Source organism: Orbicella faveolata, unplaced genomic scaffold (assembly GCF_042242905.1).
Source record: "Orbicella faveolata isolate gen_17 unplaced genomic scaffold, um_ofav_v1 contig_47, whole genome shotgun sequence".
Taxonomy (NCBI): domain Eukaryota; kingdom Metazoa; phylum Cnidaria; class Anthozoa; order Scleractinia; family Merulinidae; genus Orbicella; species Orbicella faveolata.
The window spans coordinates 5039092-5050444 of record NW_028301577.1 but is presented as its reverse complement, the minus strand read 5'-3'; the positions used below and the strand labels follow the sequence as shown (position 1 = coordinate 5050444).

Sequence of the window (11353 nt, the reverse complement as noted above, 5' to 3'; positions counted from 1 at the left end):
AAACTACGCCGCGAGGTCCATTTTGACTGAAAAGGTATACGTATCCCTTGCGTATATCTTTAATTGAAAAAACGTACCCACTTCACGCTGATACTTTCGTAACTGGCACGTGCTATGAATACGTCGTCAAAAAAGGAGGTCTTCTTGTCATTTTCATGTAGTGTCTAATAAATGAAATGATACGCCATAAGGTGCGTCTATTCAAAATATTTTAAATTAAGACTCTTCAAAGTAACTAAATGGCAGAGTTGCCTTACCTTTCATATACCTAAACTTGTTAAATCTGTTCCCTGTTATATACGTACTTGAAGCCTTTCGCACGGAGCCTCACCGTATAGGCAATTGTTACAAGATACCATGATCTCTTGGCCATTATAGTGAGTGCTCCCTCCCCCGCCCCCCGCCCCCTTCCTCCCCCGCTCAGGGTGCTGGCAAGTATACTGATGCATGCATCGCCCATAATGCCATTATGCGTAGTTTTTACTTCATTTTTGCCTCTCCTTGTTGCATTAATTGACCAATAAGAGGTACGTTGATAAAGTACACATTCAACTAAGTACAAATCATCACAATAAATTTGATTTTGTCCGTGGAAGATTTAAGCAAATAGGAAACTGAAAATCATTTAAGGAAATTTGAAATTAGTTGAAAAAAAATTAGGTTCTCATAAATACGAATTTAATGTTTTAGAATTTGGAATGCAACGTGGAGTTAAACCTAAAAAAAGTTGAATATACCGATTTTTATAAAATTCAGTAGGTAGGAAAAAATTAAGAAGGCAATTAGTCAGAGAGAAGTTTTTCTTTCATCTGCCCTAAAGCATCTTTCCTAACTTAAATATTTTGAAGATCATTCATGATAACATCTATTATTATATGAATGAGAAAATTACTTCACTGTGATTGGCTGAGAGCGGGCCAATTTATCGCTAATTTTTAATTTACTTCGCAGTGCAAATTAACGCGCGCTTTCGTGACTAGTAGTTTCTCAGTCATACAAGAAATGAGTAATCGTAGGAAAGCTTGAGCAATTAATTATTTACACTACTCGAGATATATATTTGAAAGTTCTTTCAAATTGCACTTGCCTAAAGGCTCGTGCAATGTTGAGATAATTTTCAAATGTCACTCATAGTATATAAATCCTTAGTTGCAATGGCATTCATACGATTACCTATACGTATAGGAGTTTGAGGGGATCTCAACGTCTTCAGTTCTAAATAAGACAACAGATTTCAATCTTGGGGGCGTATTTAAATTCGTCATATGGTTGCCATGGTAACAGATTTTCAGAAAAAATATGATGCAATGAATCTATGATGTTTCTTTTATTTCTGTGGTGAATTTCATTGTGGTGCGATGAACTAAACGGTATTTAAAAAGAATTTGTAAAAACACGTCTGAAAAAAATGAAAACTATGGAATTCAATGTAAGCTGTGTAGAAAATACAGTAATTCCTTTTTGCATTAATTTCAGTATCTTGTAGATTAACAAATTTATTTTAATTTGTCTTTTCTGTTTAGGGAGTATATATATAGTAATTTCAAGAGATGTTGAAGGTATTCTAGTTAATTCTTGGTGAGTGGATTCGTTTGGCTTGTGGAGTTTTTCAAAAAGGATTTTTAGAGCGTTGTATTTGTTTGTATACTTTTGCTTCCTTCGTATCCGATACATGTCCTCATAAAATATTAACCGATTTAGTGGTATACAAATACTCCATAATTTGACCACAAGAATTAACAAGCTAGTCAATCTTCTTTCATCTTTTATTATTTACATAACTTTGCAAATATTGCGCTTTAATTTGGCTACGGTTGGCTTCTTCCCTAGCTAACATTTCATCAAATGGTTCATAACACTTTTCTAAGTTTTCGCTATTCATCCCTATATTCATATAAAAAAGAAAAAGTATTAAACTGTTTTACATATTCATCTATGCTGATTTCTCACTTCCATAAACATCCTCAAGACTGACAGAAAATTTCGCAAGCCTCTCGTTATTTATTATTGTCAAAACAGGCTTATGCATCAGTCTATTTACCTCATAAAAATGTCACTTACACCAATGCAACGGCAAATCAGTTCGAGTAATATCGAGTTCGACAGACTTGAAAACAGATAAAAACCACATTTGAGAGCCTCTATTTTCGGGCCAGAAATTTTTAAAAATCCACCTAGAGTACAAGACAAAAATATATCATTCATCAGTTCAAAACAAGCATGGCCGAAGAGTTGATCCAGTGTATTCCGAGAAACAACTCCAGCTAAGAAGTCGTGATCACAGAGAGACTTGGACCCGCGACCTCCGGATTTCAAATCCAGCGCCCTAACCACTTGACCACGCTGCCTCCCATCATTTTCAGCCTTGGAATTCTAGCTCGATTTTCTAAAACATTTTCAGGCCAGCATCCCAATATTGTATTCAGTCTGAGTTTTTAAAGGTCCGCTAGAAAGCATTCAAGTAAAGTTTACTTATTGCTAATGTTAAAACGGCATCTGTGGCCGCATTAAGGACGACCATAGAAAGCTGAAATCCACTGTAATTGACATCTGAAGTTAAGTCCACGCTGAAGACATTTCTATAACATATCACATCTGCGGTTCCATTCTGAACGGCAGCGCAGCCGCAATCAATTGTACCCTCGTTTTTCTTTAAAACTTCTGACAATAATCGTAAGTTTAAGTTTCCTCGCTAGAAAGAATTTTTAACTGAAGATTTTGACAGCTTATAAGCAGAAAAAAACTTTCTGAAATTTGTTCTCATATGTCGCTATCAAACTGATTTTTAAACTTCTCTCCAAACTCCCGGGCCAACTGCTTAAAAGCAAGCACAACATTGTCAGTTTCGGGTCCCAGTTCTTCCAAAGAGCAACTGTGAAACAAGAAAGCAAGAAAATTACTTCCTTATAATAAATTTGACAGCACTTTTGACGTGTTACCTGATACGTTACTATTGCCATCACACTTTTAAGGCATTGTAGCTATATAAAAAATGTTTCTAACTTTTCAGTGAACGCCCTGCAATCAAAGCATAACGTAAAGTCCCTTTTCGCGTCTAGTGGGCAAAACGGACGACGCTTATCTCCAGTTCTGTAGCATGAAGCGACAAGGAATATTTCTAGTTCTCCCCGAATGGGATGTTAGTATATCACAGAGTTACCCCTCCCCCTCCCCAGCGTTTTAATTCACCGCTATAAGTATACCCCAGGGTGGAAAGGGGGACTGTGAGAGGTTACCGGTAGTCTGTTTTACCTGATTGATTTAATGGTCAGATAGAAGTCCTTCAGCAACGAGAAAACGTCGCCGGCCTTGATTCTACGAAAGAAAACACCAGGTAAATTATAAAAGAAAAATGCTTCAGCCCAGAAAATACACCTTATTCCAAAATGGCCGCCATTTTAGAATTCTTTTATTTACTTGAAAATGAGCCCTTGTTGCCTCGTTTAAGGGAAAATATTCTTTTGAATTTCGAGTTTAAGAACGAGGCAACAAGTGCTAATTTGCAAGTAAATAAAAGAATACTTAAATGGCGGCAGGAGCCATAATCGGGGACGGAGACCGTAAGTCTCGGGATTCGCGCGCACCCATTTTTAGAAGAAATTGCGCCATCCTGACGTCATATATCCGCGCGTATTCACGCACATGTCGGGGGCTTTCGCGTGGATGTTGTCACGTTGCGTGATCAAATGGTGAGAGTTGAGATATTCTCTTGCGTATTTTTCACAGCGATGGCAGGGAATAAGGCAGGGAATACGAACCAGGGCGCTTATATGTAGTTTTACGCCCTGAGCTAACGGAAAAGGTGGATTTTTCAGGGTCGAAAACAAGACTTCAATCTCGCGCTGGGAATGAATAATAAGATCTGCTCACGCTAGTTGTAAGCTTACGCGTATGTTTTTGCGTTTGTTCTGACTAAGAACATAGCAAGAAAACTCTCTACTCTGGTATCGACTTAATTTGTGAGTTTCTCAGACAATGGTTAATCATAACCAAAACCTGTTTCTTATTGTTTCTGCTTGTTTGATGAGTTTGCAAAAGTTTTTGAAAGGAAAGTCTGACGCGTACAACTAGCTCATTTGCATAGTGCAGCTCGTGCACTTTCAAGTCCGAGTCGGTCTTTTCAATTGTCAACAAATCTTGACAAAGATTCCTTTCGTTATCTTTTGTGCTGAGATGCTGCAACAAATTTCACGAACGCAAAAAAGGCTACTAACATCATGTGTGTTTCTTCAACATAAGCATAGTGAAGTTTTACACTGCGTAAATGAAAGTAGACAAGGAGTTTTGATTACTGACTCGATCAACAAGATCGAAATCGTTATTCCAAATTGATTAAAGAAAGCGTCATCGTAACTTTGCTGATTATTTCTGCTTTATTCACATATTTTCTGCTTAGCTTTTAATATGTTCTCAAACACTTATCAATCTTAAACATATTTAAAAACTATAGAGTTATTGTTTGAGTTCGATGTACGCTTTCACACGAAAGTGCGGCGGAAGTACAATTTGTCGTGTTTACTGACTGTACAAAACACGCATCGGCGGGCGCTCTCATTCATCGACAACAGAGAATTTACTGGATTTTTACACGGATAAAACTGAGCAGTATCTACGGACATAAAGTTATTGGGCCTTAATGAAACATCAATCGTTGCTTACAATTCAAGCGAAACTCAAACAACCAATTATTTTGTTTTACTTTTCGGTCGCGATAGACTGACAAATTCCTCGCAAGCGTGTGGCAAGAGGAGCTAGGAAACTATGAAGTCCTGAAGCTCTGCTATATCTAAATATATCCAGCTAGTTTTTTGCTGTGTAATGGAAAAGCTGTTAATTTTCAACATATGTGAAATTGAAAGTGGAGTAATGTACAGCTCATGTAAAAGAAGCATACGTCGGAACACAACTTGGTCAGCGATATATATAAGCTTACAGCGGAACATACCTAAATTCGACACGGTCTTACTTCACTCAAACTGGAGCAGCTTACGACGAAAATACTTAAGCAAAATTCCAACAGACGTAAACGCGTTGAGTTGTGGGCCAAAAACACGAAAAATTTCGGGAATTTCGGACGCCATTTCCCTCGCGCGACATCCGCAAAAATCCTCGCAGCATGTACGCGCGTGTGCCGCAGGCGATGGCGCAATTTTTTCTAAAAATAGAATTATTGTCCCATATCATGGGGACAATCCCAATACTAGAAATGGCGCGCGCTTACGGTCTCCGTCCCCGATTATGGCTCCTGATGGCGGCCATTTTGGAATGACGTGTATGGTAGAGCCGTTCTCTCATCAGGATATAAGAACAACCAGAGGAAATAACTAAAAATGAGCTTTACGCTCTCTAGAAGCAATTCAATGCCGTAAATAATTGTGTTAATTACTAACCCATTCTCTTTCTCGATAACTTTCTGGGATCCGTGTTTGAAGAAATCCAGTGCATAAGCATTCAGATGTTGAACACGTCCGGTCGAGTTGTATTTCTTCAGAGGAAGAATGGGAACGACGTTCATATCTGTGTAGACATCTTGACGAATAATCTGAAAATGAAAATAACGGTTATATTTTTGTCTCTTACAGTTAAATTTAAAATTATCTTTCTCCACTGAACGGTAGCTGTATTGCATTAAAACAGTACCATATTAACTGAACAACCCAAAGTTATGAGGAAAACTATCTGTTTTTAACTTTCCCCTAGCCATTCATGTTCCGAAGTTCGTCGCACAACAAAGTTAACAAGTCGTGTTAACAAGGGAAGTGTTAATTAAGAAATGGAAAATGTGTACCGTGTTTCTATCGAGTTTTAGTATAAATCTACTAGCGTCCTATCACGAATGCCCTTCTCTGATTGGTTACGCTACCCACTAACTATTCTGTGATAAATAGTGAGTAGCGTAGCAGTGTGCGATTGTTAACGAAATGACGGCCGCTTCTTGGCGTTTTTGAAGTGTTTGAGAAGAGGATTTAGATAAATTTTAATTTAAAGTTGTTTTTTTTTTAATGTAGCTTGGCTAAAAGACGCTCAGTTAATTTTTCTAATTTTCCGTACATTTGTCTGTGATTTTTTCTCCCGCGAACCTCGTCTATCCAGCCGAATTTATATACAAATGTATGGGAAATTAGAAAAATTAACTGAGCGTCCTCTAGCCAAGCTAGATCCTTCAAACTTGGTGAATACAATCTTCCACCTAGTATTTTAACATTGCGATTGACAAATTGTGTAAAATTCGGATTCCCATACAAACACTGTAATTTCTGACCGCTTTGCCTACTCGCAAAGATGGCGTCAAAAACCGTGATAAGGTATATTAGGGAATGTTTAGTGCATAAACATAGGAATAGCATTGCATTCAGTTAGCGTGGTGGCGGATCTAGGGTAAAACAAAAAAAGAAATCAAGACTGCAGATCGCAGACTGCAGACCGCAGACTGCAGACTGCAGACTGCAGACTGCAGACTGCACACCGCAGACTGCTGCAGACTCCAGATTACAGAGTGGACCTCAAACCGTAGATTACAAGACGTTGACTGAGGACCGTTGGCCGCAAATCTTGAAGACAACAGAGGTTCATCCGACACAAATCCTTGTCGATTGAAATTATGACTCTTTGGCCACGTTTTAGACGATATGGGTATGTGTTGATATTGTAACTCTCAAGATTACTATTCACGGTGAATGCTGATAAACCACAGACAGTAACAATGTACCAGGCATCTATATCGAAGTGAACGCGCGTCTTCCATTATTATGTTCATTTCCTTTTTTGTCGTGTGAAAAAGATGCTATTGTAAGCGAAACGGCTCGTAATCATACCTAAGTATGCCTTCAATTCCTTGGTCATGTTCGAGTAAACTTGAGAGTTGACACTTGTCTATCAACACACACCCATATCGTCTTTTACGCGGCCAAAGAGTCATAATTTCAATATGACAAGGATTTGTGTCGGATTAAGCTCTGCGGTCTTCAAGATTTGCGACCAGCGGTCCTAAGTCAACGTCTTGTAATCTATTGTCTGGGGTCTACTGTATGCAGTCTGTAATCAGTAGTCTGCAGTCTGCAGTCTGCAGTCTGCGGTCTGCGGTCTGCGGTCTGCGGTCTGCGGTCTGCGGTCTGCGGTCTGCGGTCTGCGGTCTGCAGTCTGCAGTAAGCAGTCTGCAGTCTGCAAATGTCAGACACCGGTCAACTAAGCCTTTTCCCCTTGCAGAATGCGAGCGGACAAAAACTTGATAAGGCAGAGATCGTTACTTGGTCGAAATTATATCCTACATCGATGAGAGAGTCACGTCAAAGACTGATGAAATTAATTGGCGGTCTCATGAGGGGCCGCGGAGTCTGCGGCAATACTTGCGAGTTTCTTGTGTCAAAAATTTACTAATTTTACATGTAACAAACGAACGCGGGAAAGTTTCGGCTGAATATGAAGTTTTTGCTCCCTTCATAGAAGAGGAAATAAACAAGCCACTAGAGAGAAGCATTCTTTATTTGAACTTTGGAACACACAATAGTACAGCGGACGAAATTCCTTAAATCGAGCTAGGGGTAAAAAAAGGGAGAACTAAAAAAGGGAGAACTGAGGTTACCTGAAATAGAGCTGCTATCCCCGCTCAAAATAGACCAGTTCTGGCCCTATCTCTGTCAAGCAACGTTACGGTAGCATTGCGTGACGGAGAAAGAGCCAGAACTGGACTAGTGGTCGACACTCAAGGCTAACTTATCTGCGCATGCGTTTCGAGCAAATTGCTCTTGTTCTTAAAAAAATAGCACCACAAGGATAGCAAGAGATTTACGAAAACACATATATAGATATATATATTTCTTAAGAACAATTTATGAAAACCGTGTTAAAGACTTTGCACCAAAATAGCGGGCATGTTTTTGGAAAATCGGTTAGAAAATGTACATAAATATGGCCATGTCGTACCGAGAGTGCTATCTACCTCGTGTACTCTTAACAGAGTCCATACCATGCCTATACAAGCCTTTGAAGTCGCTGCAAATGAGTCGAACGAGCCAAATAAAGCTAAATTAGAGCTTACATTGATCATTTGGTTCGCCGCGGCACTAATTTAGACCGGCTTAACCTCTGCGATTTCACCTAAATGACCTCACTATGTCTTTACTGTGGGTTAAATTAGCCAGTCACGCTAACAAGAGCATGGTAAGCAGTGGAATCGGTTATTTACCTCTATATTTCAGTCAAAAAGTAGCCGTTACGTGACATTTCATCTCAATATCTGACCGGATTCGCAAAAACGTAGCCATAGAATTTGACTTGTCACTGATAATCTTGCTAAAATTCTGTCCCAGAGCTAGCTTTCCACGAGGCTTATCGTAGCTCAAATAGCAGCAAATAACTCTCCTGTATGCCTTTTAAGGCCAGGAAGACTAAATTCACCGTCTTTTCGTTGAATCATGAATTGTACAATTTAATCAAGAGTGCTTTTAACATGGAATTGGAGTCTAAATCAACACGAACCTACAGATATCAAAACCGCGGCGGAGAGCCAATCTAGTGCTTTCTAAAGGCCTGCATCGTCCTAAATGGACTGAACAAGAGCTTCCTACATCGAGAATCGATTGAAATTCAAACAAACTAGGCCATAGTTAGCAGTAAGCGAACACTCAACATGTTGTCGTTACGTCAATTATCGCCCGGAAGCCACGCAAATAAATTTCTTCCGCGCTAGCGAATCACAGACAGTTCTGATACTTAGCTAAGCCGAGAACGCCTAAAATTGATAAAACAAGGAAATTCTACTCACGATCAGCGCTTGAACTCATGTTCTTCTCTCTCCTCGTGGCCATGTTTTGCTGGCAAATAGCAATGTCCCGGATGTACTTCAATTTTGTCGAGCGCGGAATGGCACATCCAGATTTCAACAGATTTTTTTTCTAAGTCTTTAGCTACATCAAAGTTCAAAGCAAATGACGCCAACAGCAGCTAGAAATGTCTGCTCCATTGCACGTCTAAGCCCTAAATTGATGTGGCTAAAGAGTTTTGCTGTCTAAAGCAAGCACAACATTATCGCCACAGGGCAAACGGCCTTCTGTTACGGGACTAAATGTGACCCGTACAGTTTACACATCTCCTCAGGCCCGCCTCACCTACGATAATGGACGACGCCTACTAGCAAATCGTTAGACTTGGGCCTTCACTGGACTTAATGATGTCCTCGGGCAGACTTCCTTTAGACAGCAAATACAGAACGCTAATCGGTCGCTCCTTGTCAGAGTCACCGCGCGAACTGAATTCAGACGAGTGTAGCATGGGCTAAAATTCACGCAAATTGAAAAGGGGCTGGGGGGGGGGGGGGGGGGCGGAATGATCGATACATGATGAAAAAAAAAAAACCTAAATAAATTAAACATGCGGCAGGGAGTTTCTACATTTCATGCTAGGTAAGATTTACAAGTTGCTGTCATAGCGGAAGCAGAAAAAAAAAAAATGAAAAAAACAACTAAATCAAAAAACACTTGATTCAGTCTTTAACACCGTTTTCATAAATCCAGACATATATATATATATATATATATATATATATATATATATATATATATATATATATATATATATATATATATATATATATACATCCCAACAGTGCACTCTGCACTAATAAATGACTGTCGCTTGTTTCACCTTCAACAAATGTTCATTTCTATTAAATTTTTAACTTTTTAACTTTTTTACCGTTAGAAGTTGTCCGTCCTTGCTTTATCAAACGTTTTTAAATTCATTTTTGCGGTGAGGCTTGGACTGTGAATCTTCATTGATCCTCCTGACGCAGTGGCATTCTTTGTTGGCTTGAGGCATTTTATAACCGTTTTTAATATTTGATACTCCGCTCTCATCCGCCTTCGAATCGTCCGTCCTGGTTGATCCAAAGATGCTACGTCTTAATTCCATAGTCAGCATAGCTGCTTTTGTTTGGAACAAGCTCTCCAGATATCAGCACCATTGTACTTTCCTTAAACGTTGTTTGGATCGTAACGTTATTCCTGTTGGCTTTAATTTTCGCTTTCATTTGGCTTTGAACATTGATGATGTTAGTCTTAACACGTTTTGTAAACACTCACTTCAACGCACATCGAGGGAAAATTTCTATTAAATTTTTAAATTTTTAACTTTTTAACTTTTTTTACCGTCAGAAGTTGTCCGTCCTTGCTTTATCAAACGTTTATATATATATATATATATATATATATATATATATATATATATATATATATATATATATATTCTCTATACCCTACTATTAAATTCGAGTTAGTTTTTTCTGAACGTGAGCTTCACGTACTTGATCTTACTTTATATCTTCTGGATGGGTTTATTAGAACTGATGTTTATTCTAAACCTACAGATAGTCATTTATATCTTCCACCTTCTAGCTGCCATCCCAAGCATGTCTTCAAGGCTATTCCTTTTGGAGTAGCGACTAGATTGAAGAGAAATTGCTCTGAAGAAACTTTCCTTGCCGAGAGAACAGTTGAGTACAAGGGTTATCTTGTTAATCAGGGTTATCCCTCCAAATTAGTTGACGATCAATTCTCCAAAGCCTCCACCATTTCTAGGAATGATTTACTACGGCAACGCGGAAAACAATCGAAGAAATTATTTCCATTTGTTCTCACATTTAATCCTAATTTGCCTAATGTGAGTAGCATAATTAGAAAGCATTTGTTGATTTTGCAATCCAACCCTAAATTGAAAGAACTTTTCCCTCAAGGCTCTATCATACCATCTTTTCGTAGAACAAAAAACCTGAAAGAATTATTAGCACCATCTCGTTTTAAAACCGCCGATGAGGGACAAACAATTCAGCCAAATAATGGCTGCTTTAAATGTGAAAGAAATAGATGCGATCTCTGTCGAAATTTCTTTGTTGAATCTAAATCATTTCTAAGTTTTAAAACGGGCAGAAAATACACCATTCATTCAAGGCTTTCTTGTGATTCTAAAAACGTGATCTATTTAGTTTCCTGCAAGAAATGTCGTTTACAGTACATAGGATCAACTACCACCGATTTTCGGGTTAGGTTTCGTAACCACAAGTCTGCTATGCTCACAAACAAAACCACTTGTGAGGTAGCAGTACATTTCAATAAAATTCCACACTCCTTGGATGATTTTGAATTCCAATGCATTGATCAGGTGCAGGCCCCTAATGACTCAGACGAGATCGATAGGTTTTTAATTACGAAAGAGGCTTATTGGAGTGCTCAACTGTTCTCTTTGGCTCCCCATGGCTTAAATAAAAGAAAAGAATTTCACTCCAAAAACAGAATTTGTTATAATTAACTTTCTCTTGTGTAAATATGCGTTCGCGCCATAAGGCAGTTCAAAGGCCCTT

At 38.7% G+C, this 11353-nt stretch overlaps 1 protein-coding gene across 3 annotated transcripts in view; it reads right to left on the bottom strand.

Annotated features, from left to right (window-relative positions):
- Positions 1 to 1748: 1748 nt before the first annotated feature.
- LOC110066657 (putative ATP-dependent RNA helicase DDX60) overlaps positions 1749 to 11353 on the bottom strand; it is a 39758-nt gene continuing 30153 nt past the window's right edge. For all 3 annotated transcript variants that reach the window (XM_089280476.1, XM_089280475.1, XM_089280474.1), the window contains 3 exons: positions 5391 to 5542; positions 3253 to 3315; positions 1749 to 2872 (listed from right to left, as the gene is read on the bottom strand). In XM_089280476.1, the coding sequence (XP_089136602.1) occupies positions 2761 to 2872; positions 3253 to 3315; positions 5391 to 5542 (327 nt within the window). In that variant the 3' untranslated portion in view covers positions 1749 to 2760. The remainder of the gene's footprint in view (positions 2873 to 3252; positions 3316 to 5390; positions 5543 to 11353) is intronic.